This window comes from Astyanax mexicanus, chromosome 17, assembly GCF_023375975.1.
Source record: "Astyanax mexicanus isolate ESR-SI-001 chromosome 17, AstMex3_surface, whole genome shotgun sequence".
NCBI classification, from domain to species: Eukaryota; Metazoa; Chordata; class Actinopteri; order Characiformes; family Acestrorhamphidae; genus Astyanax; species Astyanax mexicanus.
Genome location: NC_064424.1, coordinates 33,899,236 through 33,919,691, shown reverse-complemented (window position 1 = coordinate 33,919,691; position 20,456 = coordinate 33,899,236). Strand labels below are relative to the sequence as shown.

At 38.5% G+C, this 20,456-nt stretch overlaps 1 protein-coding gene across 3 annotated transcripts in view; it reads left to right on the top strand.

Annotated features, from left to right (window-relative positions):
* Positions 1-20,456, top strand: part of LOC103047121 (arf-GAP with Rho-GAP domain, ANK repeat and PH domain-containing protein 1) — a 30,846-nt gene that overhangs the window by 7,887 nt on the left and 2,503 nt on the right. For all 3 annotated transcript variants that reach the window (XM_015602155.3, XM_007236267.4, XM_007236266.4), the window contains exons 5-23: positions 208-294; positions 1,864-1,992; positions 2,300-2,360; positions 4,470-4,590; positions 5,090-5,247; positions 5,675-5,781; positions 7,666-7,865; positions 8,162-8,247; positions 9,147-9,329; positions 9,456-9,621; positions 10,930-10,974; positions 11,578-11,701; positions 13,362-13,461; positions 14,801-14,996; positions 15,913-15,958; positions 16,263-16,441; positions 17,633-17,842; positions 17,972-18,077; positions 19,881-20,028. In XM_015602155.3, coding sequence (XP_015457641.3) covers positions 208-294; positions 1,864-1,992; positions 2,300-2,360; positions 4,470-4,590; positions 5,090-5,247; positions 5,675-5,781; positions 7,666-7,865; positions 8,162-8,247; positions 9,147-9,329; positions 9,456-9,621; positions 10,930-10,974; positions 11,578-11,701; positions 13,362-13,461; positions 14,801-14,996; positions 15,913-15,958; positions 16,263-16,441; positions 17,633-17,842; positions 17,972-18,077; positions 19,881-20,028 — 2,452 coding nt within the window. The remainder of the gene's footprint in view (positions 1-207; positions 295-1,863; positions 1,993-2,299; positions 2,361-4,469; positions 4,591-5,089; positions 5,248-5,674; positions 5,782-7,665; positions 7,866-8,161; positions 8,248-9,146; positions 9,330-9,455; positions 9,622-10,929; positions 10,975-11,577; positions 11,702-13,361; positions 13,462-14,800; positions 14,997-15,912; positions 15,959-16,262; positions 16,442-17,632; positions 17,843-17,971; positions 18,078-19,880; positions 20,029-20,456) is intronic.

Below are 20,456 nucleotides of genomic sequence, written 5' to 3'. Positions count from 1 at the left end.
TTATAATTAGGTCAATGTGTGTCTGTGTCATTGTTTCCTCACGGTAAATCTTCTAGTCTGAATATTAATTCAAATTATTGTATGGTAACTAATTGCTCACTATAGATACAGTAGATACAGATTTATTAAGAACCTCTTTATCATTACTGTTTATTTTTTACATAAATATCTCTGATTAACTGAGTTATGTCTCCTTATTTTTCTCAGTGAGTCTCAGACAGGGAACACTCAGCATGGAAACGATCCAGTACCCACCCTGGTGCTCACCAAACCAGTTAAAACCAAAAAACCACGGTAAGATCTTCACTAACTCACTAGTGTTTTCCTTTAATATTTAAAGATAATTGCAATCATTGAGAAAAACAACATCACAGCAAGAGGTAGACAGTTGTAATGGAATGAATATGTGTAAATGTAATAGGATACGTTTATTAGGTAAAACTGTTAAATTGAATTGGGGCTCCAGAACCCTGTTCATCTCTAATCTGAAAACGATTGAATGAAATATGGTTAGTCATGGAGGCACACAGGTTCCCTATGGCATTCTACAGCACATATAACCACAAATGTTGCAGCTCGGTCCCGTCCCCAGGCCTCTACACTTGATCATGTTGTTGTTGGATTTCAAACAGAACCTAGATTTGTCACTAAAGACTTTATGGTTCCAATCCATAGCAGTTCAAGTTCAGTGACTGGAGAAAATGTCTTTGAGTGTGTCGTAGAGGTACGTGTGTAAGTCAACAAGCTCTCACTAAGAGGTACACTGCCTAAAAATAGCCTCTAAGAGCCTCTGTACAGGGAAAGGAGGAAAGCAAACATAATTATTTAGGTCTCTGCCTGATGTGATTAAATTCAGTGGTTTTTCATTATAATTTTTTTTTCTGGACTGTAGATTAAAACTAAAGTCATCCAAACTATGAAAAAAATTATGTTTATATTTTAGATTTCACACATCTTGGCATTTTCTCAGTCAGTTTATGAGCTGATCACCTTTAATGGCTTTCAGTTAACAGCTGTGGTTTTTCAAGAGTTAATTACTTGAACTTTTTGCCTAATTTGTCAGTTGTGTTGCAAAGTGGTAGAACTGGTATACAGTAAATTTGTGTAATATTCTAATTCATATTTTGACAAAAATTATTAAACAATGCAGCACCCATGACGTCCCCAGCCATGCCCCCACCCCCGCACTGTCTTGCAGAGAAAAACTGCAAAACAACTATAATTGGTCCTGTAATAATCATCATTTAAATGGCCTTTAAATAGCCTTTGAGGCAAATTTTTCTGGCGTTACAAGTGTGATTTCAGATGGACTGAGGAGCACAGGTTTAAAAAAGGCTGTCAGCTGCATTTACAAGCATGCATCCAGCCATGTGGAGACCATGCGGTTACCTTGTGTTCAGGCCCGCTTCCCCTCCCCCTCTCGCTTCTCAGGGAGCAGCAGCCTCTCACTCACACAGAGACAGACACAGAGACAGCATTTGTACATACAGAACATTATAACTCTGTATCTACTTCTTGTGTCAAGCAGCAAAACATTGCATCATGACGTGTTTGATTTAATTGCCTTAGGTGACATTGCACGTCCTGCAGTGTGACTACACATCAAAATGACGATGCTTAAACGATACATCTTGCAGCCCTATATCAAAGTCACATCATAATAATATACATCCTTCCCTACTTATCAACTCTGATCTGGTATTGATTGAGTGTTTTAAAGCCATGTCCTCTCAGACGTCACTCAGTCCTTTCAGGTGTTTACTTTGATAGAACTGTTTATTAGAACAGAACAGATTGGTTCGGTGTGTTCTCGAACCTGTCTGAGTTCATGGTTGTTTTTTGACCTTGTCTGCGTTTCCACAGAGCTGCAACCATCCGGGTCAGCCGGAGGAAATCATCCGCAGCCGGGCCAGGAGCCGCACTACCGGACACCAACCGCAGAGAGAGCGCCGTGTCTCGATCCGGCTGGCTGGATGTGTGGAAGAGCCGCAAGTAACCAATGCATTAGTACTCTTAAACCCTAAATAATAATAATATAATTAACAATATAATTATTACTACTGCTAGTACTACTACAAATACTATTGTTTTATCACTTAAAATAAATACACCTCACTCAAAATAAAGTTGTATGTTCTAACATTTTGACACATCATAATAATAATAATAATAATAATAATAATAATAATAATAATAAAATGCTTCTGTCTGCTTAAAAACTGTTTATAATATGATTATATACTGTTGTAGTATGGGTTATAATTTAATAATTAAATGTAACATGTATTTTCTCCTAAAGACACAATGTGCTCTGGACCACATTTGATGGCCAGCTGATGTCACTGTGGAAGAAGCGCACGGTGAGTACTTTTCAAGAGTTATTTAATTACAATGATTTTCTGCCTTATTTGTCAGTTGTGTTGTAAAGAGTTAGAACTGGTATACAGTAAATTTGAGTAATATTCTAATTCATATTATGATAAGAATCACTTAACTAAGTAAATAAAAATATATAAAATATATTTAAAAAAATAAATGATTGAAATGATTGTCAGTACGTTTGAAAAATCTGTTTAAAAGTGTCCAAAGACCCTCAAAAACATTATGATGAAACTGGCTCTCATCAGGACTGACCCAGGAAAGCAATACCAATGGTTACCTATATTGAACAGGATAAGTTTATCAGAGACCCTAGCCTCAGAAACAACAAGTCAACAGAAGCCAAGATAAGAGCACCTAAATGCTTCAGAGTATTTTGGTTCGTTTGTGCACGTAGTGTCACGGGTCGCAAGATGACATGAGAGGTTTTATAGCATTAAATGGTTTGTTGTGTAGAATATCAGTGGGCTAATACGGGCCTTTACTCTAAAGCTGGATTTATAATACGTGATATATTTCCAATTCTCAGTCTGGCTAAGCCTGTGCTGGTTGGCTGGTCTGCAATTGTTTGGTTGGTGGGAGTCGACAGTTCAAACGAGAATCGAGTAGTGTCTTGCTAAAAATCCAGCTCAAGAACAGCTGGTCATTCAGAAAAAAATAACCTACACTAATTAGGAGCTAGTTAACGAGCTAACCTACCAGCATAGGGCATGTTTTTTTCTGGATCACCAGCCATACTTGATATTTTTCCACCTGACTCTGAACATATTCTTTGAAAACTGGTCTGTATCAACAGCCAATGGAAGCCGAGCATGAAAAGAAAATACAGAAAGTATTTTTCTTTATCTGCTGCAGTGTTTTTGTGTTTAAATATGTTTTTACTTTTTCCATTAACCATCAGAATAAAGCTGAAGTCGGCTTCTTATTAGGCAGCTTTTTATTGTAATTTTATGTTACACCTTAAATTATGCAACAGCTACATTCTGGTGCTTGAACATGTTCCATACTGCAGCGCTATTTAAGGTGGAATGGAAACAATGCAACAATCTGCTTCACACGTAGCGTAAACCTTCACAGACCACTGTGCTCCTCACCTCCAGTGCCCCCTGCAGTCTCTACAGAACATCCGAAAAGACATTTTTCTCTATTCTTTCGTTTTGCTTCAGCAAAAATAGTGGCTCCAATAGTGTTTACTTTGAGTCTGCTTGCTAAAATGAGGCATGTGTTTTGCGTCGTCTTCTATTAAGTTCAGCAGCTGGTTCGAGTCGTGTAGTGTATGATCTCTAGTTTTTTAGTGTGTGATAGATTTTTTTCATTCACTTGAAAAACTGAAAAAAGAGTGAGATACCGAGTCTGATTATAATCTGATACGATTTCAAAGTCCTGCTAATTGTTCTGTTTATAATAACCTATTACTTGGCAATAACAATGACAGTGTTATATAAACAGAACGTATGGTCTGCTGTTTAGTGTAAAGGCCCATACATCAGCCCACTGTGATTTTACACCACTAGTATAGGAGGCTGTCCATAAACACTCACATGTTGCTTTATAAACACATTACTCACTTCTTATTCGTTTGTTTTGAAGTGGCAGGTAACCTCCAAACAAAATGTTGCTAAAAAACACAATATAAAAATACACATGAAGCATAAGAATATAATGTATTTAAGTAATTAAGAATATAATGTATGTCAGAGGCCTATTCAGGAAAAGTGTATATATCAGCTCTAATATAGGCTATATTCTGTGAGTCAGTTCTGCCCTGTGATTCACTATGGTTTGAGATGCCTTACGTCTATAAAATGTCCTTTACATTATAAAGCATCTTAAAATATTGCTATATAAACATTTCATGAATTCTCAGTAATTGTAATATCTAATCACCTCCAGTTCTATTTGAATTGACTTATCAAAGTCTATAATCTTAGTTGGTCTTAGAAGGTTAAACAGTTCACGTAGAAAAGTTTGTCATTGCCTGGAACCAGTTCTTCCTGCTCTGACGCTAAATGCTCGTAAATTCATTAGGACATTCTTAAGCGTCCTCACTGCAGAATATCATCATGTTCATCTGGTTCTCTGTGCTGCAGGACAAGTTCACAGAGCATGTGTTCCACGTCTCCAGTATCACCAATGTAAAACAGCAGGACAAAGGACGCTTCTCCATATACTTTCGCAAAAAACACTTTGAGTTCATGGCTAACACTGATGGTGAGGAGATCGAATTCCCAGACTCACACTTTCTTATTTAGTCAGATTCACCCGTTCACATCCAGCCAGATTCACCCATTCACATTCATTCAGATTCACCCATTCACATTCATTCAGATTCACCCATTCTCATCCAGCCAGACTCACCCATTCTCATCCAGCCAGACTCACCCATTCTCATCCAGTCAGACTCACCCATTCTCATTCATTCAAATTCACCCATTCACATTCATTCAGATTCACCCATTCACATCCATTCAGATTCACCCATTCACATCCAGTCACACTCACCCATTCTCACTCAGTTAGATTCATCAATTCACAACCAATCAGATGCACCCACATACACCCAGGCATAACTAATCAGATTAATCAAGATTCACCCAGACTTACCCAGTCAGACTCACTCAGACATGTCCAGATACACCATGATTGACAAGATTTATATAAACTCTGTTGGTTTTGTTAATGTTCTGGTTTTGTAATGTTTTGCTCACAGCTGTGCAGGAGGGCTGGGTTACATCACTCCACGCCTCTCGTGGGAGGGAGGCTCCGCCCCTGCCTCAGCACCACGGCCCTCTGACCATGAAAGAGCCTCGCAGCAAAGTATATGCTGCCATCTGTGGCCACAACCTGTGGATCTATAACAGCAAAGAGGTACCACAGCAAGCCCCGCCCACACAACACGCACACAACTCATAATGGATACTGAGTAAATTATAACTTGTGCTGAATAAAACATGGGCGCTGCAACTCCGCGTTGTTTGAGTATTCACTTTCTGGATATGGAATGTTATAATGCATAGTGGATACTTAATTATTTTAGTACATACTTATTCATATTCATAGTGGATACAGAATACTATAATTCTTTGAGGATACATAACAATTATCAGCAGATACTAAATAATTTATACTGAATACTGAATTGTTCATGGTTGACATTAAATAATTCATGGTATATTCATGGTAATTTATTGTGAATGCTGAATGAATCACAGTGCATTCTTTATACAGAAATGAAAATGGATAATTTAACAGAGGTGAATAAATACAGATTTGTTATTGGATTTTTTTTTTTTAGGACTTTAATCTGGGTCTGGGGATGACCTTAGTGTCGATGAATGTTGCGTCGGTGAAGCAGACCGGACGACACGGCTTCAGCCTTATCACTCCCTACAAAAGCTTTAAGTGAGTCTTTAGGGTTATATGTCTCTGATAACATGTTTTCCAGTATTTAATATATTTAATTAACCCTTACCTATACACCTGACCTGTGACCTCACCCCTCTCTCCCAACTCTTTCATTATTTAAATATGTACCTCATTTCTGTTTGAGTGATTTTAGTAGCAGTATGTATTGGCAGGAGCTTGGAGATAAGATATGTATCATAATACAAGGTTATGATTCAATATATATTGCAAAAACACATCAGTAAATGAACCACTGTCTGACACCAATCTTTACATCTAAACTTATAATAAAATTATTATTTTTTTTAATTATACACTATTGCAAAACAAAATATTTTGATACTTTGATATATCAATATCAATATTTTGAATATATTTACCCCTAGTAGCAGATGTATTGAATTTATGTTTATATGAATTATGGCTAAGCAATTAAAAACATATATCTCGTTTTCTTTCAGAGAGATAAAGATATACATTGCGATACCATATAAGGAAACCTTATCAACATTTAGGTCCCTATTTTAACCATCTTTAGACAAGCCTTCAATAGCGCACCTCGCTGCTCGATTTAGGGCATGTCAGTGTGTCTTTGCTATCATAGCAACGGGAAAAGTATGCCTTGTGTTTCTCAAAATGTGCAAAAGGCATGTATTAATTCTCCGTATTAGTCATGGATGTGTTTTGGGCGTAGAGCCAGGTGCGCTCTGACTTTGGTGGATTGCTATTTCAATGGCAAAGCTACCTGGATGTGTTCAGCGCTTCTCGACAGAGGAAACTAACCTGCTTGTTTACACACAAAAAAATATATATATATATTTTGTATACTGTTTATTGTTGATGTAAAATTTGCATATCTGCCAACTGGCATGTACTAAGGGTTTGTGCATTGCTGTTTGTCACTGCCAAAATAGCAATAAATGCCTGACTGTAGATGTGGTGCATCTTTGTTTACTGTTGCCAAGATAGTAATACACCAGAAATGTGCCTGAACACACCTTATTTTAAGACCACACGCATCGGCATAGATATATTCGCAAGCACCATTTCTATTTAATGATGCAGGTGAAAGGATGGCAAATTCTTCCATTCTTGCGCAGGTTATAACAATGTTAAAATATAATTTTTATTTGTAAGTCAATAACTAAAACATATGGTATATTTAAACAGTAAACAGCTATCTGTGTATTTAAGTAAGTATTCTACTGGCTAATTAAACTGCACAGGATTACCTGTGTGTATAAAATAGTGAAAGAGTCATTCTGCTTCTGCAATTACCTTGTGCACCTTTGCCCCAACTGCTGGTGTAATGATCTGGGGAGTCACTGCATATGACAGTCAGTTACCCATAGTAGTGATACGGGGGACACTAACAGCTCAGCAAAATGTGCAGGACACCCTGCGGCCACGTGTGTTGCCTCTCATGGCAGGGATTCCAACTGGCATTTTTCAGCAGGATAAAGCTTAACCACACACAGCGAGGGTTTTCCATGAATGTCTCTCAGATTACAGCACTTCCTTTCCTGCCTGTTTACAAAATTTATCAAGAATTTATGGGACAAGGTATATGCCAGCGTTAGCAACCTATGAGTGTAGAGAATGATGTACTGGTCCAGCTGCAAAATCTGTGGGAAAATGTGCTGAGGGATGGCATATGAAACCTGTGCCTCTACGCCCAACCATGTCTCATCTTGTATCCAGGAGAGAGATATCCAACAGGGTACTAGAGCCTCTTTTAAATTATCCCTTTATTAAAAATAGTATCCTTTCGTTGTTATTTGAACCATGAATACTGAATTATTCATAGTGATTACAAAATAGTTTATAGTAAATCATTTCCCCCCCAAAAAAATCAATGATGATGTGTGTGTGTGTGTTCAGTTTCTCGGCAGACTCCTCCAAGGATCAGACCACGTGGCTGAACCAGCTGAACGAGGTGATCCGCAGTGCCCTGTCCTGCAGTGAGGTGGCGCTGCGCCTGTGGGCCAGTCCATGGAACAAAGTGTGTGCCGACTGTGGCAGCTCCAACCCAGAGTGGGCATCCATTAACTTGCTAGTGGTGATCTGTGAGGCCTGCGCAGGTCAGTCTATAGCATGAGATCTATACTGGTCCAATGTAGATAATAAAATACTAGTTTTTTTATACAATAGCGTATAGCACTGGAGATAACAGCATATCTAAATCTATCAAGCTGTATGGAAGTGTTCAGTAATCCCTAATAAACTGGATCAAGTGTGATTCCGTATGATCTCAGTGGCAGCATAAAGTCTGAGATGTGTGAGTTTGTAGTGAAATGTGTTGTTATAATATGTACTGGTAGCTCCAGGCCTGTCTAGAGCTTTAGTCACTGAGTTCTCTAATGATCTTCTTTTTCAGGAGTGCATCGCTCTATAGGCACCAGCCGGTCCAAAGTGCGCAGCCTCAAACTGGACAGTAAAATCTGGACCGAGCCGCTGATTAAAGTGAGTTAAATTCACCCTGGACTGACAAAACATCTGTATTAAAAACATAACACAGCACAATTCGACTGAATAAAAAAAAAACTGACTGCACTAGAAAAAAAAGCTGAAATTAATTTTCAAATTGAACTTTAGAAATGTATACATTCAGTATATGCTAATATTTTTTCAGAAAGTACATGTATACTGTTATACACAGAATACTATTACAGAATGATTTAAAGTGGATACTGTATAGTTAATGGTATATCCTAATTAGACTTTATAGTAGATATTGAAAAACACGAAGTGAATAATAACACATTCTTAGTGGATACTAAATCGTTTTAGTGGATACTGAATCATTCATAGCGGATACTAAATCATTTTTATTGTATACTAAATAATTCTGAGTAGTTCATACTGGACAGTTAATAACTAATTGGATACTGAATAATTAACAGTGGATCTTGATTCATTCATATTGGATACTGATTCATTCTGAGTGGATACTGAATAACTCAGTCAATACTGAATGATTTATAATTTATAATGGATACAGAATAATTTACACTGGATACTAAACAATTCATAATAGATACTAAATACTTATTTGTGGACTTAAATAACTTACAATGGATACTGAATCATTTATGGAAGTTGTGGAATTCAGATTTTTCTTAAATGAATACAGTATAATTCCTAGTAATACTGAACAATTTAAGGTTTTAAAGTAGATACAGAATAGTTCATGGTGGACTGAATAATTTAGAGTGGAGTAATTGTGTATACAAAATATTTCATAGTAGATAATATACAGCATAGTTTATTAGTTGCCTAAGGATGAGTAAGGATAAATGTTTTTATTGATTTATAGCTGCTGCTCATAATAATAAAGTGTGATTTATTTATTTTCTCCACAGCTGTTTATAATTTATGGTAATAAAGCTTCCAATAACGTGTGGGGTCATAACGTCCCGGCAGCGGAGCAGATCCTACCGGACGCTGGTCAGGAAGAGCGGGATGCCTTTATAAAAGCTAAATACTGCAGCGGCCTTTACCGCAAAACCCATCCACTGATCTCCAACCAGACTCTGCTCAACCAGGTCAGACTGCACTCACTTAATTAACATTAAATAATTCAATACAAATGATCTGATTAATAACAGAGTTAAACCAATTTAGCTTAAATGGCTGAAATCTTTTCTTTGCTGTGTTGTCTGTGGGTGTAGCGTCTGTGTGAGGTGGTGTGTGGGGTGGATGTGGAGGAGACCCTGTGCTTGCTGTGCTCAGGGGCGAAGGTCCTAACTGATCCTCAGAGTCCCTCCGCCATCAGCATAGCAGAAAATGCTGGACAAGCCCTGCAGACTGAACTACTGAGACACAACGAGTTCATCGGTCAGAAAACACAACCCTATCCATATCCATAGCCATTCATATCTATACCTATACATACCTATACCTATACAAACCCATCACCAGCCATACCCACACCCAAACCCATACATACCCACACCCATATCTATACTTATACATACCTATACCCTTACATACCCACACCCATACCCATCCATATCTATACCTAAACATACCAATAATCAGCCATACCCATACCCTTCCATATCCATAACTATACATACCTATAACCTTACATTCCCATACCCATCCATATCTATATCTATACATACCAATAATCAGCCATACCCATACCCATACCCATCCATATCCATAACTATACATACCTATACCCATTCATACGCATAGCCATCCATATCTACACCCATTCATATCTGTTCCTATACATACCCATAATCAGCCATACCCATAACCATCCATAACCACACCCATTAATATCTATACCTATACATACCAATAACCAGCCATACCCATACCCATAACCATCCATACCCATACCCATCCATATCTATAACTATACATACCTATACCCATTCATACACATAGCCATCCATATCCACACCCATTCATATCTGTTCCTATACATACCCATAATCAGCCATACCCATAACCATCCATAACCACACCCATTAATATCTTTACATATACATACCCATAACCAGCCATAGCCATACCCATAACCATCCATATCCACACTCATTCATATCTATATCTATACCTATACATACCCATAACCAGCCATACCCACACCCATCCATATCCACACCCATACATATCTATGCCTATACCTATACATACCCATACCTATATTTATACATACCCGTCCATACCCATACTCATTACCATCCATATCCACACTCAATCATAACTATACATATACATACCTATACCCTTACATACACATACCCATCCATATCTATACTTATTCATACCCATACTCATAACCATCCAAATCAATACCCCTCCATACCCACACCCATCCATATACATACCCATATCTATCCATATCCATGCTTGCCCATATCTTTACTTACCCATCTGTACCCCTCCATACTCATCTACACCCATTTATATCTCTCAATACTCTTACCCATACCCACCCATACCCACCTATTACAATCAGAACCATCTAAACCAATCCATACTGATACCCTTCTGTTCTCCTCTGTACCAGTCCATACCAATACATATAAATAGACATTGTATACTCATTTATACCCATCTATACCCACCTGTTTTAATTTGAGTGTGTGGAAGTGTGTTTTCCTGAAGGCTTGTGGTGTTTTACAGAGGCACCAACCTGTAACCAGCAGAAGCAGGATCCAAAACAGATCGGTAAGATTACACACACATCTACACCCACACCTTCACCTAAAATCTCAGTGATACACTTTATAGTATTCTACTTCAATCTACAGTATCTTTTCTAGCTTTCCTATCTCACACAATTATCCACTTTCGTAACCAAGAAGTTGATTGCCTCACATTGATTAAACTCATCAGCTAGTTATATTTATATTAGTGCAAGTTTAAATGGCCAACGAAATGTTTATGTTACTCGTGAAATGTTATGTACCAGCCGGTCCCACAAATGCTTATATCTGGAAACTGGGCAGGCCAAGAAAGTGGATACATTCCACGTGGAAACACGTGCTGTGTGTGATACACATATCACTGAGCTGTCAGTGTTTTTCTATAGATTTTAAATAGTTTTTTAAATAGATTTCATTTTTGTGTGGGCTGCGGAAAGTTATGTGGGTTATGTGAGGCATGAGCTGTAAAACCTTGGGAACCCAGATTTAGAGGAAGGATCAGAGGGAAGTGAGAGCCGGGGAGTGGCTGTGTATCTTTTCCTATGCAGTTCTTTGTTCCTTTTTTGTTCAGATGATGTGTGAGCTTATATTTACTGTTCTGTGTGCTCTGTGTGTGTGTTTTTAGGACTGGAGGAGCTGCATGGGAAGCTGGAGGACGAGCGGTTTCTGTTCTCTCTGGAGAATGAGTCGGCAGCCTGTGATGTGCTGGACCTCCGAGAGGTCATCTCTATTTTCAACCTGTCCTCAGGGTGAGCGCTTCTGCATGGTACACTATGTATTCATAAGTATTGGGACTGCTACTCCTTTTGCTACTGCTTTTGTATCATCAAAAGTTTATCATCTCCCAAACTCCTCGCTTCCAAAAATATTGGACAGAAGTTCCATTATTCCAGAGAACACAGTTCCACTGATTTACAGCTCAATGCTTGGGCTCTTTATACCCCTTTAGTCCATACCTGGTATAGGTGTGGTGCCAGTGGGTTTACGTTTGGTTATCCGCTCTCTGGTTATTCCTAATCTACTGACAGTACTTCTGTTCTGCAGAAATTAGACAAGCTATGTATGTGCATTTGCATACATGTGAGCAACTTAAAGCAGCTGAGTGTAGAAGTCCATTATATTGGTGTCCATAAACATTTGGACAAATAGTGCATATGTCATCAGTGTTACACCAAAAACTCTTATTACAATGTATAGAACTATTTGTAATGTGTATTTTATGGTGCGCCAAGCCTAATGGTGCCCTCTAAATGCCAGAGCCTGCCATGTCTGCAACTGCATGTGTATAAAATTGTATAAATATTAAAGTGGTAAAAAAAGAAAGTGGCAATTCCACTGAATGGGTGCCATTTGCTTCTTGTAACTCTTCTAAAATAAACTTATTTTTATTTTTTTAACTTTGAATATAAATAACACATTCATTTAACTATTTAAACTGTACTGGTCAAACTCAGGTAGCTTTACTTTTATTTATTTTTTATTTTTTTATTTTTCTAATCTGAAGATTACAAATTTTCACATTTAAAAAAACAAATTTAAAAGCAAGTCCACTATTTCCTTTGATTTTCTCTCAAGAAATTCTTTATTTTAAAAAAATGGCTGACTGCATGTTCACACAATTAATGTTTATGACAAAAAAAATCACTTCAGCTACTGACACTCATTCCTGTTACTGGAACTCACTCATGTTACATGTTACTTTATATGTTTTGAGTAACAGGAAAGAAAGTAACAGGAATGAGTTTTTAGCATAGAATTAGCAAATACATGAAAAATAGCTAAGTGGCGGCTATGCTAGTAGCATGAGCACATTCTAGTGATTTTTCCAAAATTTGTATTTAAATAGTAAACAAATAACATCTAAGAATTTATTTAGGTAACAGGACTAAGGTTTGAGATTGAGCTCCTCAGTCAAAGTTACAATAAGATCAAATCTACAGAAAAACAAATGAGGGAACTTCATTTTGGTCTTCCCATGATCTTAAGGTGAACTAACTGATGTCACTTCCTGTTGTGGATGTGACTTGTAGAATGTTCCAAATGTTTTGGATGAGGTAATGTGTTATGGTAACAGGATGTTGTGAAACCCAGGGACACAACTAAAATGTGTATTTTAACTTAAACATTATGGATTTATTGTGAAAAAATATTTTTTAAAGCATAGATGGGATCTGGACTCACACAACAATGCAAATAAATTACATATCTGAAGGACTTTAATCATTATATTTCATGGTACAGTTTATAGTTAGGGAATGAGGAGGAAAATGGCATTTTTTCAGTGTTCTAAGTAGTTTTTTTATAGTTATTTTGTGTGCACATTTATACATGTAATTTCCAGGGAACAGAAATATGCCTAAATGTGTGTGTGTGTGTGTGTGTGTGTGTGTGTGTGTGTGTGTGTTACAGGCAGACTCATGAGTTTGAGGCACTGACACTGATGGACAGTCTGTGCTGCACTGCAGATGCTCAGGACTCCCTGCTGTCCCACATGCTGCACATTATCAGGGTAATGTAGCTAACAAGTAATGATTTACACCTCACCGGGAAGCACTGGAATCACTCCTGATATTAACATGCATCCTGTTTGATCTGATCATACGTGTCGAGCACAAAGTACAGGTGTGAACAGGATAGAGTCTTAAGAATGCATTGCAATCTGGCCCTGAGCACATCATCACCTACACAAAACACCTTAAAGTACACAAACACTGTTAAGACTGAGAGAATATTTCCCTGGTGCCTGTAAGAATGTGAGCACACAAGCCACTCAGGTTCTTAAGGTCTAGGTTGAGTCAAAGGATCGCCCTGGGGCAGGACCTGTGTGAGGAAAAAAAAAGAAAGAAACAAAGAACGTTCAAGTGTTGCATGCATGCCTGTGGTATTATATAAATATGCATATAGTGTAAATAACAGTTAGTACAGTTGTCTTGTCCACCTGCCTACAAACTAATTACCTGTTGGTTTTGCCTAGGGAGGGCTTTAAAAGTATTTAAGTGCAGATGAGCACACTAAAAGAGGGAACACACTGGTTTAAGGTGGCGGGTATGCTGATGGAAGTAAGACGGATCTTGAGCACTTTAGAAAAGTTACTCTGATATCTTTAACGTGGTAGCAGCTATCCCACTATGTGAATAGTATATATATATATATATATATATATTGTATATTTTGTTTTCATTTAATTGCATTTTTGTTTTGGGTGCTTCTGTCTTTGGTGTCGTAACAATAAACACTTAAAAAGGGAGACTTACCTGATTCCTCAGCTCTTTTTACCTGACCACTCATCCTCACACAACCACACAATCACTCAAACCAAATTTAGAGGTGATCAGAGATGCATATGACCATCACAGCTAAAGCTCCTCAATGCGTCCCAGAGAGCTAAGCCCCGCCCCCCACATATATTGCATTACTGCTTTTGCTAGAACATAATAAATGCAATACCTCAATATTCACTGTCTACGCAAGGTGTCAGTCTAATGAGAACTAGAAGTATCTTACCGTAACCAGCCCCGCCTCCAGTGGAAGTGATGTAAAATACACGATAACATGCACTAGATGCAATTTAAAATGGCAGGTGTAAACAGCTATGCGTTTGGATAAATTTGTGATCAGATTACCCAGGATTCATGTTAATACATGTTAACCAGGTGTAAACATGGCCTGTAAGGCAATTGTAGCTAAAAATGGAATCTTATTGACAGCTAACGAATTAACAGCTAATATAAGTTTAATCTCTGCCAAGTAACACTGGAGCTACAATACTAATGACGTGTCTAACAACTAATGGTAGCTTACACACCAACAATACGTTTTTGCGTGTGTGTTTGTGTGTGTGTGTGTAGGTGGTGATGCCGGGGCCGCTGCTGGATGAGGAGCTGGATGGGGTTCTGGCCGTTTCCAGGCTGTTTCTGAGAGAGGGCGGAGGGCTCCAGCATGCTGAAGTGTGGGCTACACTCCGACCAGGGGAGATGCTGATTTACCCCACCCTGCCCAACACACCCTGCAGCGTCATCCCCCTTAAAAAGAACACCCACTACAGTGAGTCCCTGTTATCTTCTATAGCATAAACATCAACATATGGGAATGTCGACTCGACACTGAATCATGTCATTAAACTGCTGTAGGCTGAATGGGTGGAGCTAAACTTCTAAATGAGTTATATATTCATTGAAACAGAAGACTACGTTAAGCATTAGGGAATTGCTTTGCACTAATATATATATACAGCTCTGGAAAAAATTAAGAGACCACTTCTAAATCAGTTTCTCTGATTTTGCTGTATATGTATATGTTTAAGTAAAATTAACAGTGTTGTTTTATTCTATATTATTCTAATTCCAAATAAAAGTGTTGTCATTTACAGCATTTATTTGCAGAAAATGAGAAATGGCTGAAATAACAAAAAAGATGCAGAGCTTTCAGACCTCAAATAACACAAAGAAAACAAGTTCGTATTCATAAAGTTTTAAGAGTTCAGAAATCAATATTTGGTGGAATATCCCAGGTTTTTAATGACATGTTCTCCTCCACCAGTCTTACACACTGCTTTTGGATAACTTTCTGCCAGTCCTGGTGCAAAAATTCAATTCAATAAAAAATAAAAAAACATCTTCCTCTTGATTATATACCAGAGGTTTTCAATTTGGTAAAATCAAGGAAACTCATAATTTTAAGTGGTCTTATTAAGTGGTTATTTTTTCCAGAGCTGTATATATACTGTGTGTATATATACATGGGCGTGGTAGTGAGGGGAAAAGTGGACCTGACTATACAGGGCCCGAGCAGGGAGAGGAGCCCATGAAAAATCCTGATTTTTTTTTTTCGCTCATGTCCCTTGTGTACTGGCATGGATAGGGGCCCAATGACATTGAGAGTGTACAGGGCCCAGAATTTGCTGCTACGCCCCTGTATTATTCAGAACACTAATATATCTATTCCTGTATTGTTTGTGCAGGTCTGCATTCCCAGGAGAACACTATTGAACTCACCGCCGCAGAACAGTGAGTATTTATTATAGTCAAAAATAATTTATCTCCAGAATAATCTGAGTTAATTAGTTAAAGCAAGTTAGAATGTAAAAAATATCCAATTCCTTCATTTAGTCTGTTAATTGGTGAGGTATAACCTTTCCATTTTATCTTAACTAGATTAAACTTGTAACTCCAGTGCTGCATAAATGTTTATTAACTGTTAACTATATTAGCCCCAAAGATTCAGTGTGTACTCATTCGATTTTAACTTAAATGTTGACTGTTGAGTTAAAGTGGGTGTTGAGTATAACTGCGACTGTACCGCCCCCTGAAGGACGATGTATCTGCAGTTTGAGCGAGATCAGAGCTGCAGCAGCTGGTTTAACCTGCTGCCCAAAGCCATCTCATCCAAGAGGAGGGGCATCCAGCGGTCCTTGTACATGCTGCCAGTGGGGCTCAGTGGCAGTGTTCCTCCTGAATTGGAGCGCTGCATCTCCCACATCACCCTCTACGGTCAGTCTACACGCTCTCGCTTCTACAGACCTTTAATTTGGTTCTATGTTAAAACAGCAGCTTCAGGATGATATTAATGGTACACTGCTGTAATAAGGGAAAAATGGCATCTCCATCATTTTTCACTCTTTGTTGGAAAGCTGCTTCTGCACCGTGTAAGTTTGGTGGAGCTGCACGCTTCTTTTCTGCTGATTTTAAGCCCCACCCACAATACATAGCAGCCAATCAGAACAAATGCTTATATATCAGTCTTAAAGCATTATTAACAGATAATTGGTTGTGTCCCAGTGTAGCCTTTGTGCTCCCACTGTTTCTCTGCAGAGTTGGTCGCCCACTGCTCGGTTTATGTGTTCTTACAAAATGTTCTCACTGTGTGTGTCTTTTGAGTGTACTCACTAGTGTGTATTTGTGCTCACTGCACGGATTTTTAAAGGTGAAGGCCACATTTCATCTGTGCCCAGCAAGAGTATGGCATAAATGGTTGTCTTGCCTTGTTTTATAATATAGATACAAGTGTAAAAGTTTAGAATACTTAAATAATCATGATATATACAGTACTCAGAACTGGAATTTTGAGAGAGAAGAACACTCTTATCTTACAATGCAATGCGAAAAGCAAAGAGAGGGAGGAACTACACACTTATGGAATAATATCAGTAAAAAATGACTGGGAACAATGTATTTGCAGCTGCGACACTGGCTGAAAACTTGCATAGCAAACTTTTGGCATAGCACCCAAACTTTTGGCATAGCAATGTTTTATTACTTCCTAGGTGTTTTTTGCTCCTGGGCTCCCCCTACAGGTGGGAGTGTAATTTTACTTTTACTCCACTGCAGTAAATACAGATCGGTCTTTGGACGACCCTCATAGACAGCTGTACAGGTGCATAAGTTGAGGAGCTGAGTGATCCAGGCGGTAGAGTAATATTACAGTAATATTTTAAACACTAACACTAGACTTGGGCTACACAGCGATACACAGTTCTGGAGAGAGAAATCGTGCAGCTCCACCAAAGTTTCATAATGCAGTAGCAGCGTTTCAGCCCAGAGTAGGAATGACAGAGACATTATTCTTCCCCCATTACAGTCAGTGCACCATTAACATCATCTTGAAACTGATATTTGAAGATGGTATAGTAGCAGCACCATTGTCTTTATGTGATAAAACGAGTGTTTGTGTGTGTGTAACAGGGCTGAAGGTGGAAGGTCTGTACCGGCGCTGTGGAACAGGCACTAAGATCAATCAGCTGGTGAAGGACCTGCACTCGGCTCCAGCTGAGACTGTGCTGGGAACAGGGGAACTGGACATTGTGGACGTGGCTGGGACTTTTAAACAGCTCCTCAGACAGATGGACGAGCTCATCCCCACACCACAGAGACCCGACTGGGCCAAGGCAGCAGGTACATGAGGAATGCATGCTGAGTGTTTTAAATGAACACTGTAGTCCTGAGGCATAGGCCCTGTTTAAACGTTTCTCTGTGTTTTGGCCTTGGTGTTTGTACTGAGGGTGGTTGTTCTGGTGTTCTCAGCTGCTGCTCTGGAGACAGATAGACTGCAGCAGTACCGCCGCCTGGTCAGCAAACTGGACCCTGACAACAGAGCCACGCTGGCAGCCCTCTGTGGACACCTCTACATGTAAGATATAAAACTGACCTATTATTATATTATAATATATACCAATTATACACTCACTGGCCACTTTATTAAGTACACCTGTCCAACTGCTCATTAATGCAAATGTCAAATCAGCCAATCACATGGCAGCAACTCAATGCATTTAGGCATGTAGACATGGCCAAGACGATCTGCTGCACTTCAAACCAAGCATCAGAATGGAGAAGAAACGTGATTCAAGTGACTCAAGAACGTGGTTGTTGATGCCAGACAGGCTGGTCTGAGTATTTCAGAAACTGCTGATCTACTGGGATTTTCACGCACAACCATCTCTAGGGTTTAAAGAGAATGATCTGAAAAAGAGAAAATATTCAGTAAGTGGCAGTTCTGTGAGAGCATTGCCTTGTTGATGCCAGAGGTCAGAAGAGAATGGCCAGACTGGTTCCAGCTGTAAGAACGACAAGAGTAACTCAGAGCAGCTTTGGAATGTGGTGGAGCGGGAGACTCACATCATGGATGTGTAGCTGATAAATCTGAAGCATCTGCTTGATTCTATCCTGTTAGTATGGACCAGAATCTCTGAGGAATGGTTTCAGTACCTTGTTGAATCTTTGCCACAAAGGATTAAGGCAGTTTTGAAGGCAAAATCGTCCAACCCAGTACTAGCAAGGTGTACCTTATAAAGGGACTGGTGAGTGTAGGTACTATGTTTGCACAAATGATTTAGGTCCAGAATTAATAACTCATACACTACATACACTACATGTCCAAATACAGCTAGGTTAAGAAATATTAGGACAGTGACATAAGCTTCATGATTGTGCTCTGCACACCATCACACTGGATTTAAAATAAAACAAATGAGATGGAACTGACTGATATGAAGCATTTTCAGGTTTAATTAATAGGGTTGATCAAAAATATAATATGAAGCGTGTAGAAATTACAGCCATTTTTCTTCAAAGCCTCCTCATTCCATGGAGCTCAAAAGAACAGTGGGGAATGATCACATAACCCTTTCAATGGTGAAGAAAAAAACCCTTCAAAACATCTACCCAAGTGAAAAACACTTTCCAGGAAGTAGTTGTTTTAGTTTGTTGTGAGCAGGCAGATATCACATGCAAAGTATTCTCAACAAAGTACCAAATATGAACATTTTATTTATGGTAATCTTTATTTCTTCAATTTCTTTTGAGCCCCTGGAATGAGGAAGCTTTGTTGAAAAATGGCTGAAATCTCTAAACACTTAATAGGATATATTTGTTCAACCTCTTGAATTAAACATCAAAGTCTACACTTGTAATAGACTTGTCATCTGTTTTATTTCAAATTCAGTGTGTTGTCATGCAAAGCCCAAATCATGATTTTTGGAGCTATTTGCATTTGATGATACTTTTATTAATGATCACATTATTATTTTAAATAAGATATATCTGTTGCTGACACACAGTTTGTGTAGTACTACCAACAGAATAGAACTCTCTGGAGCAGATAAAAAACATGAATCTTTAGGGATCATTCTGTATTGCCAGTATTGAGCTGTTTCCTGGAAGTATGGAGCTCCTTCAAACATTTTTAGATACTGTAGGATGAGTTGCTGAGTTGGGGATGAGGTGGAGTCGTAATCACTCAACATTCTGACCTCACTAACTTTGCTTTTGTGGCTGAATGAAAAGAATCCCTACAAAAGTAGGATAAAATCGTTTTAATACCATTGATTTGAAGGAAGACAGTGAATGAGCAGCTGTCCCAATACATTATGCCCATATAGCGTATATTTGTGTATAATTTAGTTAATGTGTGTGTGTGTGTGTGTGTGTGTAGAGTGCAGCTGCACAGTCAGGTGAACCGGATGACCGCCCATAACCTGGCGGTAGTGTTCGTGCCCACACTGTTCCAGGAGCTCGCCATGAACACAGACATGGTGCGACTCACCAAGGAGCTCATCATCCACCACACACTCGTCTTCCTGGTGAGTGATACGCAGGGTTGGCAAACTGCACTCACTGTTCACTGTACATCATTAAGTTTGCTTACTCTTACACTAAACACTGCTTAATCTTATTAATGCAAGTTTCTGAACTTAAGAAAAAAACGGAGAGAAATAGCAAAAATCTAAAAAAAAAAATAAGACGTGACAAACATCACATTCAACTAGAAATACGTTAGTTTACTTAAGTAGAAATGTTGGGTATCTATAATTTACTGTAGTAATTATTTATCAGCTGATTTTTACTTCTACTACTTACATTTTCACACAGTTATCTGAACTTTCAATCCTTTCATTTTAAAAAATAGCCTCGTTACTCCCATTTCATTTTAGCTTGTTTTCATTACAGTTTCTCATTGTCAAAAAAAGCATATCCACATAAATCACTCCATCCAGATAGGGTGAATCTG